The 17,449-nt window shown below is 41.9% G+C and overlaps 1 protein-coding gene across 3 annotated transcripts in view; it reads right to left on the reverse strand.

Moving 5' to 3' along the window:
* ints1 (integrator complex subunit 1) overlaps positions 1-17,449 on the reverse strand; it is a 180,311-nt gene that overhangs the window by 124,398 nt on the left and 38,464 nt on the right. For all 3 annotated transcript variants that reach the window (XM_073060973.1, XM_073060972.1, XM_073060971.1), the window contains exons 18-23: positions 16,790-16,850; positions 11,020-11,217; positions 7,282-7,411; positions 5,438-5,617; positions 3,616-3,765; positions 203-388 (exon numbers count right to left, since the gene is read on the reverse strand). In XM_073060973.1, coding sequence (XP_072917074.1) covers positions 203-388; positions 3,616-3,765; positions 5,438-5,617; positions 7,282-7,411; positions 11,020-11,217; positions 16,790-16,850 — 905 coding nt within the window. The remainder of the gene's footprint in view (positions 1-202; positions 389-3,615; positions 3,766-5,437; positions 5,618-7,281; positions 7,412-11,019; positions 11,218-16,789; positions 16,851-17,449) is intronic.

Genomic DNA, 17,449 nt, shown 5'->3' on the forward strand with positions numbered 1-17,449 from the left:
TATCTATCTAAGCACATCCTATTTGCCTGAATTTGGCCGGTGTCCATCTCAGCCTCCGTATTCATTTCTTCCACTAGTTTCTAAACCGGTGCTCTTCTACTTTAAGTTTTTCTTCAAAAATGAGATAGGCTAAGGGACCTTTGTCCGCATTGTAACATTCAATTAAAAAAATGTTAGCACCCCTGTGATTCACGAAGCTTACCTGCTGCAGTGCCAAGGAAGTCATCTTACAGACACTGCTGAACAGGGGCAGTTTGGGAAGATCCCGCAGCAGCCACTGATATCCAGGGAGCGGCTCACTATCACTCGAGTCCTCTTCTATCATCTGGTCTCGCTCATCCGCATCCCGCAGACTGCTCTCAGAGTCGGTCAGTACCAGAGACAATCCCTGCAGTGAAGAAGGACGAATGTTTGTGTCACATGAGAAGCCCTTTGAAAGTGACATCAAAAATGTTAATAAGTTTGTAATATCAATGCAGAAGGATAATGGACCCATTTCTCAGCACCCCCTCGGCACCCCTTCCCACGTGACATCATGAAACTCATGAGTCACTTATTATTATCAGCTGGTAGGTGAGACAAATGGTGTGAAGTCTGTGTGAGAAACACAAACATCAGCACCCTCTCATCACTGCCAAGTAATCCACTGACACTGCCTACCTGGGCTCCTTCTCGCCTATTCGTCATGTTTACTTCCAGTAAATGGCACTATGTGTAGGAAGCAGTTCCAGGTAACAAGTATTTGGAACATTGCTGTGTAAAACTCAAACCAGCTCTCGCACTACTAAATTGGCATTTCCCCAAAATGTGACACTGCCATCTCCCAGATCATTGCGTTCCAACATCTGAGGTGTCATCATTAGCAGAAATTTGGTAAAATACCAACCATAAAAATACTTTGGCCACATGGGCTGCACAAAGCCAGAGCATCATTCATGATTGATTTAACTCCTGACACCCAAATCCCTTCCATGAGGCTCAAGCCAAGAGCATGTTGAATATTGCAGAGGTGGGTACAGCTTCTGAAACTCTCACTTCAGATTCAGTTTATTATCATTTAGAAACCACAAATGTAATGCAGTTAAAAAAATGAGACAACGTTCCTCCAGAACGATATCACAAAAGCACATGACAAAACAGACTACATCAGAAAATCCACATAACATTTGGCAATCCCCAATCCAGAGTCTGGAGAGGTTGCTGCGTATTAATATCGCGCTACCTTCTTAGCGCATTCCCCGGAAAGGAGCTCCAAATCCACCAGACAAAACAAGACCAAAAACTAAAGCTACAAGACCTGCATAAAACCACATAGTTACAACAGTGCAAACAATAGCATAATTGATAAAAAACAGACCATGGGCACAGTAAAAATAGTCCAAAGATGTTAAAAGACTATAAGTTCAAAAGAAACCACCACACAGTTTCCACAAGTCCTCAGGGTCCCGACAGACTCGCCATCCCACGCCGGCGGCAGAAGGGAATACCCCCGCTATGGACTTCCACGGCGCCGCCCAACTCAGCCTTGCAGACGCAGCACACAATGAAAGCTCCGTTGAACCCAGCCTCGCAGACACAGCACACACTGAAAGCGCTTAAACCGCAGCGGACTCCGAGTCCGTCGAACCTCCGAGCCTCCGACCATCCCCTCCAGCACAGCTTCTCCAAGCACCATCCTCTGCCGAGCGTATTAAGACGCCCCCGCCAACGGCCATTGGCAACGCGTCCCCGAGGACTGGAGCCTGTTCTTGCCAGCAGAGACCCGGATCTCACAGCAGCAGCAGCAATGAAGAAAGTCTTCCTGGAGATTTCCAGATGTTCCTCCGTGCTCCCACGTCTGCTTTTCATCCAATTATGATTGCGCACAACATCCCACTTCACAAATAACAGATAATCATCTCCAGAGTGGCCGCTGCAAGCTGCGTTGCGCTGCCATCTTGAATGAATCATCATCAGCGGTTATATAATGAGAGGCATTGACTGTGTGGATATCTAGAGGCTTTTTTCCCAGGACTGAAATGGCTAGCACAAGAGGGCACAGTTTTAAGGTGCTTGGAAGTAAGTACAGACGAGATGTCAGGGGGTAAGTTTTCTTACACAGAGAGTGGTGAATGTGTGGAATGGGCTGCCAACGGCGGTGATGGAGGCAGAAATGATTGGGTCTTTTAAGAGAGTCCTGGATGGGTACATGGAGCTTAGAAAAGTAGAGGGCTATGGGTAAGCCTAGGTAGTACTAAGGTAGGGACATGTTCGGCACAGCATTGTGGGCTGAAGGGCCTGCATTGTGCTGTAGGGTTTCTATGTTTCTATCATTCAGGTTAAAAGAAAGGCTACTTCACCACCAGCAACTCACCAACCATTACTTCGACCACCTCAGAGGACAAGGACAGAAGAGAGGTTGGAACAGCACTACTTGCAAGTTCCCTTCAAGATCACACTGTAACCTGCCTAGAAACATGCCCCTCCCTGTTCCTTCAGCATTACTTGGTCAACCTCCTTGATCTTTCTATTCAACAGAAGAAAATAGGGATGTCCCACCCTCTCCTATCAGCACCACCTATCTGATATCCATAATCTGCAGCTCTTTATTCATTTCATTTATCACTTCCAGCTTCAGGCACCATTCCCACTGTCACCCTTCATCCATTAGAGAACTTATTAGCCCTTCTCAGCTGGAACCACTTACTGCTTCCCAGCTCTTGCTCCACCTATTCTCTCCACCTTCATCTCAGTCCTGATAAAGGGTCTTGATCTAAAACATCAACTGTCCATTTCTAAATATAGCTGCTGCCTGAACTGATGAGTTTCTCCAATTTTCTGGGTGTTGCACAAGAAAATCAGAGCAGGAGTAGTTTAGCAGACCCCTCAAGCCTACCATACTATTCAATATGAACATGGATGATCTGTGCAAACCTCAACTTCACTTCCACGCCTGCAACCCAAAACCTTCAGTTCCTCACTACTTCAAATATTATATTAACCTTCACCTTAAGTATTTCTAATGATCACGTCTCCATCACCCTGTGATGTAGAGAATTCCAGAGATTCATTACTCTGAGAAATTTCAAAGCGCCTTAATCTGAAATGACAACCCTCTTACGTTGTAAATACATCCTCTTGTGACTCTTCCTTTAGTGAAAGCCAGTATCATTGACAGAATCCCCTTAGTACAAGAATTATAGAGGTTCATGAAAGCACCTCACCACGGACTTCTTAAAAGGTAAGAAGGCTGGCTTAACAGTGATGCATCCTCCAGGAAGACCACAACCTTGTCATAGGGTTGGGAGGTTTGCATGTCTCAATGATCTGGACAGCTATGTTGGCTGGAGTCAGGGCTTTGTAATTTTACTCTTGGTAGGGTCAGCAATGCCAAACAAGTCAAAAGGTAGAGGCCAGACTAAGAGTGGTCCACCAGTCCTCCAGGTTCGGGAGTTCAGCTCAGGGCTACAACAACCCTGACTGTTGCAGAAACAGCATAAAAAGCTGCCCTAAAGACCAGCAGCTAAACAGTGGCGATGCTAGCAGTGATGCATGTAAAATTGTTACAACAAAACTGGCTCACTTTCACAAAGATAGATAGTAAATTTAAAAGATAAACAGACCCCTCCAACATACTTTCATGGCTAGAACACGAGAGGCGACTTGTGGAGAGCTAAGGCGTCTCAGAAAGTAATCCAGTACTTCACAGGTAGTTTGTTCATCAGCTTTGGTACCCAACAGGAGGTCCTGCAGACGGCCCAGAAGCTGCCGTTGTTTCTGTTGTCTCTGTAACCAAGAGAAAAGCACAGAGGTCAAATAAGGAAGCAAACTGTCCTACTTCAAGTGCTTCAGAGGTTTAGTCAACACTCCCAGTGCTGCCAATGAGATTATGCTGCTTAGTCACAACTGGTGTCTTGCAGATGACACCAAGTTGACAGGGTTGAGCACAGGAAAAACAAACACAAACACAAGAAAATCTGCAGATGCTGGAAATCCAAAGCAACAAAGTTGGACTGGTTTCCCTGGAACAAAGGAAACTGAGGTGACCTCACAGGTTTATAAAATCATTGGGGCACTGATATTGTAGGTTAGATAGTTGCAGTCTTTTTGCCCCAGGGTAGAGGAGACTAAACTTAGGGGGCACAGTTATAAGGTGAGGGAGGAAAAATTTAAAGGAGACTGAGGGGTATGCTTTTCCCACACAAAGTATGGAATGAACTGCTGGAAAAGGTGATAGAGGCAGGTACAATGACATCAAAATCTAAAGACATTGGGAGAGAAATAGATATGAAGACAGAAATAGATATTAGGTACATAGATAAAAAATAGAGAGATATGGGGCAAATACAGACAAATAATAGATAAGCATCTTGGTTGGCATGGATGAGCTGGGCTTAATATCCCTAACTCCATGACTCTATAATCACAGTTAAATAAAATGGTCCCCATGAAATCTTCCCCTTTCTCCTGAAAAAGATAGCTGTACCACTGAGGGATACCACACACAAACAGGACTTTCAAACCAGCAGGCTGGTGAGGACCATCAACCACCTTCCTATACTAATTCCATTTTTTAAAACATCCTCATCAATTCCAGTATGATCACATCACTCACCCACACATGAGGTGTACTCTACAGAGGTCAATCCACACAGCTTTGGAATGTGGGAGGAAATAGGAGCACATGGTGCAGTCACAGTGAGAACATTCATTCTCCACCCAGACAGCACCAGAGGGCCGGAGTGAACCCAGCTCTCCGCCACCATGCCGCCCATTCGGGCTCAACTACTACTCCAGGTGCCAGTGAAAAATCCAAGCTCACCATGCCAGTACTGGAAGTACCAACCTTTAGATCAAATATTAAGCCAAGGCTAAAGTAAATACAAAAGATCTCACAGCTGTTTTAAGATCAAGGGATTCCAGCCTAGATATTAATTTCTGTCACACTCCCAGTTTGGAATCTAGCCGTGTGGAAGTTCAGTGTTGAAACTGATAAAATGCACAACTGTATTTCAACAATCTCTCTCACAGCTGTTATGGGATAGCCCAACTGAAACACCTACAAAATTCATTGCATTTACCTACACAGATACTCCAGAAGCATCTCTCAAATCAGACTTGGCCTGCATGAAGGGTGAGGGCTTCAGACTGAAGTTCCCCAACACCCTTAAAAAACATCACCATTGCTTCACTGTCATTGGGTCTATTTCCTCCCACTCTCTGCTGGACAGCACAGGAGTACCGCAGCTGCTCGACAAGGTGGCTGGCTTATCACCACCGACTCAATGGCTATTATGGTTAGACAATATAGACCTTGGCAGCAAAGCCTAGATCCCAAATTAAAATAAGTAATAAATAAAAACAGCATTTGCTGGGTAAGGATAAGACATTTTTCAGCCATTTACAAATGCCCATATATACATGTGCTACTGCCCCAGTTGGGTCGATACAGTCTTACCTGTCGTTTCTTGGCCCGCTGCTCTTTGCTTTCTCCCTCATCTTCCTCCTCCGTGGAGGCCACCTCGTCAGCTGCATCATGAAGCAGAAATTCACATAGGCATTGGACAGGCAGCACATCCAAGGACCCTTCACTAGACTGTACCAGATCTGCTAACCAGGGCATGGATTGAGACGAAGCCTGGAGGAAAAGGTAGGTTAGGATGAAAAAACATATTTAACAGCACTTTTCATTTAATTTTTTGATTAATATAAAATATAATAAATGGAAGAAGGCTCTATAACCAAGTAATACAAGTTTAAGATAACTGGCAAAGAGAAGCATAGAAACTAAGTTATCTAACTGAGCTTGTCCATTTGTCTTCATTTGGTTCATATCCTCCTGAACCTTTCCTATCCATGTATCTGACTAAATACTTTTTTTTAAATATCGCAGTAACACTTCTTTTCACTTAGCACTTTATAATCAGAAATGTCCTATCTGAAATAAAAATGATGGAAATAGATTCATTCAAAGATAAATTGGGCATTTATAGCATATTTAAAAGAAGAATATCCAGGGTTATGACAGAAAAACAGGGGAAAGTGAAACAAACTAGGTAGTGCTTTCAAGAAGTAGATACAGGCAGAGTGATCCAATGGCTCTATTCCACAGATCAAACCCAAAAAGAAACAACAGGCACAGTTAAGTGCTGTGTGCCTGTAACATGGGGGGGGGGGGGGGTCTTCAACCTCTCAGGACCACCTGCTTTAATGTTTCAAACAACGAACCCTCTTCTGGCCACCTCAAAAAGAACTTCCTCAGAAGGGACACAGACTTTCTCAACGAACAAGCACAATTTTAGGCATGCTTTTCTCCTACTCTCTTTGCATAATCAGTGTCTGAGCCCTCGAGTTAAAACTCCAAGTTCTCAGTCCAGAGAATTTGAAGCCAACGTAAAATGGAACTCTTCAATGATGTGCTATTTTCAGTGCAGTACATTTTGGTACACTGTATCAGAGTACAACAGTGAAATAAACTTGCCACCTAGAGGTCCACACTACCTACATTTAGTACTAAGTGAGATGTTAAAAGCTCTGCTTTATTCAAGTCAGCATTCTGAAAAGGTTACCAGGACACTGTTCACAATAAGGGAAGAGTAAATGCTTTGACTCAGAGGATTAGATTCTCACTTCTGACTAAGAAGGACATGATTTCAATCTGTACTCCAAAGAACTGAGCACATAATCAAGGTTTACGCTTCAGTACCATAAGGAGGGAAATGTACTGTTTGAGTTGTCTTTTGGATGAAGCAATAAACTGAGTATGAATATCAATGATCCCTGTCAGAGCTCTGCAAAGAAGCAGGGTAGTTTCCAATGTTCTGACCAGTAAGTAATACATACAGTTTCACTGCTGTTTGTGAAATCTTGCTTTGAGTCCTTTCAATGCAATGCTACCTATGCTTCAGAAGTACTGCAATGTCTGTGAAGTATCTCTGGTATTACTACCTTCCTAGGTGAAGAGTATTAAGTCATTGCCAAGTCCTTTGTCCAAATGTGCCCTATTATATTTGATCTTGCACTAGCTTCATGTCAAAATTATCCAATCACTTTGCTTGATTTCTCTTTCCAAAGGTTGCCATAGTCTCTGATATGCATTAAAAAAAACAGCAGGACAGTATGCAAGACAAGCTTTTCACTGTATCTCAGTACGTGCCAAGAGTAAACCAATTCCAATTCGTCAACCAGTGGCAACTCTTGAAAAGTAATTCTTTGGCTGTGTTGCACTTTCTAAGTGCTGAGGATGAGAAAAATATCTATTTGTAATTGGTCCTATTACCTTTCTAAGCAGTGCTCACTCACCTGCCTCTGAATGATGTTTAACAGAAAGTCAGGATGGCGGCTACGACACAGCAAGTGGCCAAGGCGAAGGGACTGATTTAAGCTCTTTAGCTGTTCGAGAACATGTGGAGGTGGGCGGCGAGGGGGGCCCCTGAAGAAGGAATCACAAGGTCAGGAAGTCAGAAAATGACAGAAGCATATTCACAAAGACATTAAAAGGAGGAAAATATTTACTCCTCATCACAAACACTAGACACCTGAGCAAACATCTGCATGTTGGACCACAGCCTCCTCTCCTGCCAAGACGAAGCCTCTCTCAAGTTGAAGGAGCAGCAATTCATATCCTTTCTTGGTAGCCTCCAACCTGACGGCATGAACGTCAGTATCTCTAACGTCCAGTAATTTCTCCACCCCCACACTTTGTTTGCCATTCTGGCTCGCCTCTTACCCATTCTCTTCTCCTCACTTGCCCATCATCTTCCTCTCCTACTCTTTCTCCCATGGTCCATCTTCCCCCAATCAGATTTCTTCTTCTTCAGCTCTTCACCTTCCAGATTCTCAGTTCACCTGTGCCCCCCACCCATCCTCCTCTCCTTCCCCTAGCTTCACCAGCTTCAACTCCTTCCCCTTTCCCCACCTTCTTATTCTTTCTCCCTTTTTCTTTCTAGTCCTGATGAAGGTGCTCTGTTTTTATTCCTCTGCATAAATAATGCCTGACTTGCTCAGTTCCTCCAGCATTTTGTATGTGTTGCTACCGATTGCACACACTTCTACACATTCAGCCTTCAATGTTAGTGAATATGCAGGGGCAAGTACAGCTAGCGGAAAATAGTCCTGTCAACATTTAGTATTGATGGCCACTTTCTTCCCTAATATGCCTTCTCTAAAATAGTAATTTAAAAAATTCCTGCAAATGACAAAAAATAAAAATAAAAATAGATAATGCTGGAAACAGAGCAGGGCAGGCAGCAAGAGAAACAAAGTCACTGTTTTAGGTCAAACTCTTCCATAGATGCTGCCTGACCTGCTAAGCAATTCCAGCATTTTCTGCTTTTCTCTGAAGCTCATCAGCACAAAGAACGCACCTAAATATCACTTCTGAGCCCATTATAAAACTTTTCAATAACAGATTGGTACCAGGCTATCAAGAGAAATTGCCACTCATTTCTCACACGTGCTTTTGCAGATCTCCTTTATACTTTTCCCTGGATCTCTCCACACATCACCCACTCAGAAGTGAGAGAATCTTCTCAGTAACATTCCTCTAGTATTCATTTAAGGAAGCCAACTGGATTTCATAGTCTGATAGCAGGAGCTGAGAAGACGAATTTGCCTAATCCACATGCCGAATTTACATGAAAGAATGTGCTTTAAGTGATACTTTAGTAGCTCATCATCCAGAACTAAGCAATTGCTTGATTGGAATCCAAGCAATTTGCAAAGACTTGTTCAACAACAGCTCCCAAACTCTACAATCCTCGGCAAAGCTTCTGGGTATGTGGCAACTTTAACAATTTTAACTTCCCTCACAAGTCATACACAAACTTGAAACATTAAAACATAGAAAACATACAGCACAATACAGGCCCTTTGGCCCACAAAGCTGTGCTGAACATGTCCCTACCTTAGGACTACCTAGGCTTTACCCATAGCCCTCTACTTTTCTAAGCTCCATGTGCCTATCCAGGAGTCTCTTCAAAGTTCCTACTGTTTCTGCCTCCACCGCTGCTGCCGGTAGCCCATTCCACACACTCACCACTCTGCATAAAAAGCTTACCCCTGACATCTCCTCTGTACCTACTTCCAAGTAGGTTAAAACTATGCCCTCTCATACTAGCCATTTCAGCCCTGGGGAAAAGCCTCTGACTATCCACATGATCGATGCCTCTCATATTCTTGTACACATCTATCAAGTCACCTCATCCTCCGTTGCTCCAAGGAGAAAAGGTCGAGTTCACTCATCCTATTCTCATAACGCATGCTCCCCAATCCAGGCAACGTCCTTGTAAATCTCCTCTGCACCCTTTCTATGGTTTCCACGTCCTTCCTATAGTGAGACGACCAGAATTGAGCGCAGTACTCCAAGTGGGGTCTGACCAGGGTCCTATATAACTATAACATTACCTCTCAGCTCTTAAACTCAATCCCACGATTGATGAAGGCCAATGCACCATATGTCTTCTTAACCACAGAGTCAACTTGTGTAGCAGCTTTGAGTGTCCTATGGACTCGGACCCCAAGATCCCTCTGATCCTCCACAGTGCCAAGAGTCTTACCATTAATACTATATTCTGTCATCTTATTTGACCTACCAAAATGAACACCTCCCACTCATCTGCGTTGAACTCCATCTTCCACTTTTCAACCCAGTTTTGCATCCTATCAATGTACCACTGTAACCTCTGACAGCCCTCCACACTATCCACAACACCCCCTACCTTTGCAAAATTTGTCATCAGCAAATTTACTAACCCTTCCCTCCACTTCCTCATCCAGGTCATTTATAAAAATCACGAAGAGAAAGGTCCCAGAACAGATCCCTGAGGCACTCCACTGGTGACTGGCCTACATGCAGAATATGACCTGTCTACAACCACTCATGGCCTTCTGTGGGCAAGTACAGTTCTGGATCCACAAAGCAATGTCCCCTTGGATCCCATGCCTCCTTACTTTTTCAATAAGCCTTGAATGGGATACCTTGTCAAATGCCTTGCTGAAATCCACATACACTACATATTTGGTTCTACCTTCATCAAGGTGCTTAGTCAGATCCTCAAAAAATTCAATCAGGCTCGTAAGGCACGACCTGCCCTTGACAAAGCCATGCTGACTATTCCTAATCATATTATGCCTCTCCAGATGTTCATAAATCCTGCCTCTCAGGATCTTCTCCATCAACTTAACAACCACTGAAGTAAGACTCACTGGATTATAATTTCCTGGGCTATCCCTACTCCCTTTCTTGAATAAGGGAACAACATCCGCAACCCTCTCCCGTCCTCATTGATGATGCAAGGATCATTGCCAGAGGCTCAGCAATCTCCTCCCTCGATTCCCACAGTAGCCTGGGGTACATCCTGTCGGGTCCTGGTGACTTATCCAACTTAATGCTTTCTAAAAGCTCCAGCACATCCTCTTTCTTAATATCTACATTCTCAAGCTTTTCAGTCCACTGCAAGTCATCCCTACAATCGCCAAGATCCTTTTCCGTAGTGAATACTGCAGCAAAGCATTCATTAAGTACCTCCACTATTTCCTCCGGATCCGTACACTTGCAAATGTGCACTTAGCCCATCATCTCTAGGTTCAAATACAGCGAGTCTCCAACAGCACTGTCAGAATAACTTCCACAGACTGCTGTGGTTCAGACAGCTTAAGAATGCATCATTATGGATAATTCAGGCCCAGCAATAAATCCTATCACCACCCACATCTAACAAAAAGAGTTAAAACAATGTAATAAATGCATTGGCACACTCACAGACAACAGCTTTCTACCGGGAGGTCAGAGGAAAATAAAGTGATGAGGATTCCCAAACAATGATTTACACTGATCAAATAATGACCACCAAACCTGAATAAAGATGGCTAGAGCTGTAATGCACTTTGTTTAATTAGCTAGCAAATGTTACGTTCAGCTACATGACAGGTAGGCATCATAAGACCATGAACAATAACTGATACGAGGTCAGTGACAACTATACACTCTCACATTCACTGAAGGATAGTCAATACTGGTACTCCTTATCCAAAACTCACTGTGGTTCAAGGCTGGTCAGCTGCGAGAGCAGCAAACTGTTACTTTCTGTGATGGTCTGCTTTGTTGATGCAGCAGCCAGGTGGCTCTCAAAAGCCAAAATCTCCTGCTTCTCTCTCTGTGACATCTGTAGTTCCCGAGTAATCATTTCAGTTCGGGTTTCCTCATCGGTCACAGTGCATTGAGGATAAGAGAAGTTGCTGAAAGTAGAAAAGCAAAACTATTTTCACAAGACTTGAAAACGATCACATCATTTTTCTGGTTCTTAGTGTCCTTGATATTCTCATGCTTGATGAGGTATTGGCAGGTTGGCAAAGAGGTAATAACTGGAAAGCAAAAAATTGCAGTTGCTGTTAAGACTGAAATAAGCACAGAAAATGTTGGAGCTACTCAGCAGGTCAGACAGCATCTGCGGACAGAGAAACAGACTTAGCATTTGAGGTTCAACAAACAAGAATCTGGAGGAACTTAGCAGGTCAGGCAGCATCTGTGGATGAAGGGTCACAAGCCAAAGAGTCAACTATCCATTTCTCCGTATAGATCGGGGATGGCCAACCTATGGCGCATGTGCCAAAAGTGGAGCATTGTTTGATTAGAAGTTGCGCATTGCACCCCAGTGATGGTAATAAAAAAGTAAGCCTACTCATGCAAACAGTATTAACCAGAAATCGATTTGTAGAAAAAAAATCTATAGCAGGAACTCAAGTAGCTTAGAGCTAGAAATGGATTTTACTGAGAATAAATCTAAAACTTAGAAATCATTTTTAGTGATTTTATTATTTTATGCACACCTTTTAGCGAATGTTATCTTCTTTCACATTAATCTGTTTTCAATTTTTAAAAAATGTTCAATGAATCAAATTAGGAAAGAAGGACTTTTGTTCTGCAGTTGTTCCATAACTGTTCAATACACGTTTGATACTTGTTTGATCCTGAGGCGCCAGGCATCTGCACCAGCGGTGCGTCGCAGGTTTTTGCCGGTTTACAATTTACACTTGTGCACTACGGAGTTGTGTTTTGTTCGTCCTTTGTGAACATTTGCAGTTTTGTACTTTTTCAAAAATTAAGCCTTGCTTTTACATTCAGTTACCCATCACAGTGCAAAAGAAAAGCAGAAAGTGATAGTAAGCGTGAATTCAATGAACAGTGGAAAATGAGTTCATATTTATAGCGGGTCCATCAGGAAAACCGTTGTGTATTGTTTGTGAAAACACTTTCTCACATAATAGAAGACATGATCTTAATAGGCACTATAAAACACAACATCAGACTGAAATAGAAGGAAAACTGAAACTAGTACTTGGATCTGAGTTACTGAAAGAATATGTGATTAAGAAAAAGGAAGAAATCAAAAGAAGGCAAAATATATTAAAAGTCTAATTAGGCAAGTAATGTTTATCTTGTTTTTATATTAAAATATATCATGTAAAAATGCTAAATATGTCTATATTAACATATTTTTACAAGAATTGAATGGGGGTACAAGAATTGTATGGCACATCTGAACTCGTGTGAAAAAACTGACGCATGGAATATTAAAGGTTGGCCACCCCTGGTATAGATGCTACTTGACCTGTTGAGTTCCTTGAACTTTTTTGTTTTTTGTTTCAGATTCCATTATCAAGTTTCTTATGTCTCATTTAACATTTTCAGGCTGATCACTTTACACCAGAACCTTTTGATGAAAGGCCATTGGTTTGATATATTAACTCCATTTCTCTTTCCATGCATGCTCCATCATCAACTGTTCTTATGTCATAGATATACAGAGTGCATGAGCATAATGGGTGGAATATAGTACCACTGCTCACATGTTGAGATTACATGGCTATACATTTAAAGGACAGATTCAACCCCACTGTTATTAAATGGTCCCCTACTATGACAAGGTGGACTTGAGACCCCACAGTCTATCACTTTATGATCTTGTATCTTAGTGTTTAAACAAACTGCATTTTCTCTGTAGCTGTCAGCTTATTCTGCATTTTTTAAAATCTTGTCATTGCACTGTGCAATGATCTGATCTTTATGAATAGGATGCAAGGCAAGCTTTTCACTGTATCTCAGTACCTGCTTCAGTAATAAATTAATACCAGCATCAAACTAGAGTAACTGACCACTGAAGCTAAACGGTCCCTTTAGGTGTTTATGGTACACATGAGCTTCCACATGCACCTTTAAAATTAGTGGGAACTTAGAGGATTGGGAAGCTTTTAAAAGCCAACAGACTAAAAAAGCCACAAAGAGACAAAAGATTAAATATAAAGGAAAGTTAGCCAATGATATAAAAGAGAATACCGTAAGTTTTTTTTCAGATATATAAAGAGTAAAAGAGAGAGATTTTGGACCACTGGAAAAGGATGCAGGAGAGGTAGTATTGGGGGATAAAGAAACAGCAGACAAACTGAGTATTTTGCGACAGTCTTCACTGTGAAAAACACAAGCAGCATGCCTGTTCAAGAGTATCGGGGGCATAAGTGAGTGTAGTTGTTATTACTAAGGAGAAGGTGCCTGGGAAGCTAAAAGGCCTAAAAGTACAGTAGTTAAGTTACCTGGACCAGATGGAATACATCCCAGAGTTCTGAAAGAGGTAGCTGAAGAAGCTGTAGTGGCATCAGTAATGGTTATTCCAGAATCATTAGGTTCTAGAGTGGTTCTGGAGGAATGGAAAATTTCAAAAGTCACTCCACTCTTTAAGGGGGAGGGAAGCAGAATTAAGGAAATTACAGGCCAGTTAGCCTGACATCAGTGGTTGGAAAGATGCTGGAGTGCATAATTGAGGATGAGGTTTCGGGGTACTTGGTAGCACATGATAAAATAGGTCGAAGTCAACATGGTTTCCTTAACTGCCTGATAGATCTGTTGGAATTCCTTGAGGAAATAACAGATAGGATAGATAAAGGAGAGTCAATGGATGTTGATTATTTGGATTTTCAGAAGGCCTTTGACAAGGTTCTGCACATGAGGCTGCTTAACAAGAGCCCATGGTATTACAGAAAAGATACTAACATGGATAAAAGATTGGCTTACTGGGAATAACTACTGGTGAGTAGTAGTGCTCCTCAGGGGTCAGAATTGGGACTGCCTCTGTTAACGTTATACATCAATGATTTTTATGACAGAATTGATGGCTTTATGGCCAAAGTTGTGAACGATACAAAGACAGGTGGAGGGGCAGGTAGTGCTGAAGAAGCAGTGAGTCTGCAGAGACTTAGATTGTAACAATGAGCACAGAAATGACAGAAGGAATATAATGTAGAGAACTATATGATCATGCACTTTGGTAGAAGGGATAAAGGCGTAGACTATTTTCTAAATGGGGAGAAAATTCAAAAATCAGAGGTGCAAAGGAACTTGGGGGACCTCATGCAGGATTCCCAAAAACTTAACTTGCAGATGAGTTGGTGGTAAGGAAGGGAAGTCCAATGTTAACATTCATTTCAAGAAGACTTAGAAGAGCAAGGACGTAATGCTGAAGCTTTTAAGGCATTGGTCAGACGGCACTTGGAGTATTGTGGGCAGTTTTAGGCTCTTTATCTAAGAAAAGATGTACTGACATTGTACTGACAGAGGAGGTTTACCAGAATGATTCCAGGAATGAAAGGATTAATGTATGAGGAGCATTTGCTGACTCAGGACCTGTACTCACTGCAGTGTAGAAGAATAAGGGGGGACTTCATTGATATCTATCGAATATTAAAAGGCCTAGATAGAGTGGATGTGGAGAGGATGTTGCATATAGTGATTCTAGGGCCAGAGGGCACAACCTCAAAATAGAGAGACATCCACTATAACAGAGTTGAGGAGGAATTTCTTTAGCCAGAAGGTACTGAATCAATGGAATTTATTACCACAGATAGCTGTGGAGGCTAAGTTATCGGGTATATTTAAAGCAGAGGTTAATAGGTTCTTGATTATTTAGGGCAGTTTTGGGGAGAAAGCAGGAAAAAGGGGTTGAGAGGGATTAGAAGTCAACCAGGATTGAATGGTGGAGCAGAATCCATGGGCCAAACAGCCTGATTCTGCTCCTATGTCTTACGGTCTAAAAGAGCCAGGGACAGACAAATACACAGATAGCCAATTGGTATACGTGAAGAATGTATGAAGTTAAGCTGTGCGCTTTTTCTCTCAACAAAAGGATAAATTTTATGACCTGTATCTTCACTTTAGAATTGCTAACTGATGTAACATACATATATTGCCACATGTATACCTACAGAAGCATATGCCAGCATACAGATAGCTTTTGCACATACATGTGGACTGATATGCTAACAAAGATAAAATTTTGATAGTCTTCATGAACAGAAACCCTACTCTGCTGATACAAAAGCATTTTAAAATGTGCAATATCTGGGTTCACTATACGAGGAGAAACTGTGCTCAGTTTAGAAGAGTACAAGTTGATCTCATCAAAATTCTTATGGGCTTTGACAGAGGAAATGTAGCATTGGCATTTTCACTGACTATGCTGTGTACAACCACGGGCCACAGTCTCTCAATGTACAAGATATTGTTGAGATTGCACTTGGATCACTTTATACAATTCTGGTCACCTGGGCTTAGGAAGTAGCAAATGGTACAGAAAAAGGTTCAAGTTATTGGAACTGGAAGGCTCAAGCTGCAAGGGGAGATTAGATTAGCTGAGACTTTCCCCCAGACAACAGGATAACCTCAGTAAAGGTATATAAAATCATGAGGGGTTTGGACAAGGTGAATGATTATAATCTTTTTCCCACGGTAGGGGAGTCTGAAACTAGAGGCACAGGTTTTAAGGTGAGAGGGTAAGATTTAAAAGGGATCCGAGGTTCAACATTTTCCACACAGAGGGTGGTGAGTATATGGGATGAGCTTCTAGAAGAAGTGTTGAAGGTAGGTGCAAGCACAACATTTAAAAACATACAGAGAGGTACTTGGATATGAAAGGTTTGGAGCGATTTGGGCCAAATTTAGGGAAATGGAATTAATTCAAATTGTCAACTTGGTGGGTATGGATGAATTTGGCCAAAGGACTGCTTCAATGCTGTATAACCATGACTAAGAAGCCAATCATTCAGATCTGAGAAAAGAAATGTCTTCACCTGAAGGTAGTGAATTCCAAAGATTCAATAATTTAAGGCTACAGAGGCCCAGTGTCTGAGTATAGCCAGGCCAGGGACGGATACCTTTTTAGATGTTAAACTGATCAAGATTGGTGCAGGAAACTGGTATGATGTACAAGGTTAGTCATGATCTTACTGAATGTCAGAGCAAACCTATTCCTTTTTTACTTCTTTTGTTCTTGTCAGTTAACCTATAGGTGTGTCGAGCTTATGGTACACAGGACCACCTCTTTAGGAGGATCACCATCTCACAATAATGTATGCAAGTATCATTTTGAACATTCTCACCATGAAAGTAACATGAAATATCCCCCATGTAACATAAAACACGGTATTAGTGCATTATTTTTCAATATTGCTTTCATAATGGAATGAAATTAACTAAGCATTCACAAGAATTTAATCTGTGACAACTTGCATCAAAGTTACAAATAGATTTGTTAAGAGTAGTTTATAGTTAACTTGCACAAGATAATCAGGAGGACTTCTGTTATTAGAGGTGAGGATACAATTCCAGGCTGCCTTTGATTCTTCCTCTATCACCAGAAAGCAGTTCACTTTGCATGTGCGCGCGCACACACACACACACACACGCACTTACTTCAGGGAGAAGAGTGCCTGCACCATATCTTACCACACTCATTTTTAATTCCAATCTAAAGTAACTCACTTTGTCATCACCATTTCCATGAACATCTTCAGGGTGGGGTAACCTTCCCATGCAGCCAGACCTGTAAGCAAAATACATTTAACTAATATTCTCTGCATCATCAAACTAAGACAATTCAGATATTTTAGGGCATTTTAGTACTCCAAATTCAATTATTCAACATAATATTTCAAAATACTTTAGAGTGATTACCAGACAAAATTTTCACATTAAGCCAAATATGGAAATATGAGATATTTTTGATCAATCTTTGTCATCAAGGCTTTATTCACTATCCTAAAGTATGTGTCAAGGGGTCTTCAACCTGAAATGTTCTGTTTCTCTTTCCATAAAGCTGCCTGACCTACTGAATGCTACCAGCATTTTCAGTTTGTATATTAAAGGAAAGGCAGAGGTGGTTAGAGACAGAATTCCAGATACTAAGCTCCCCCTTACCCCTGCACCAATCTGCAAAGTATTCGCTCCACTGCTTGTGCCGGTACTGCCAAAGGCAGATGAGGGTGAAATGGATACTCAGCAATCTCTAAGAATAAGTAGTGTGGCAAACGTCCCACCAGATGATGCCTTGCCTATGGCAAAAATTCAGTCTATGTGATCTGCAAATCTGCAGTGTAGAGAGAAAGTACATCACCTTTAAAATCCTTCTTTAAGCAACTGAGG

Source organism: Hemitrygon akajei, chromosome 11, assembly GCF_048418815.1.
Source record: "Hemitrygon akajei chromosome 11, sHemAka1.3, whole genome shotgun sequence".
NCBI lineage: Eukaryota > Metazoa > Chordata > Chondrichthyes > Myliobatiformes > Dasyatidae > Hemitrygon > Hemitrygon akajei.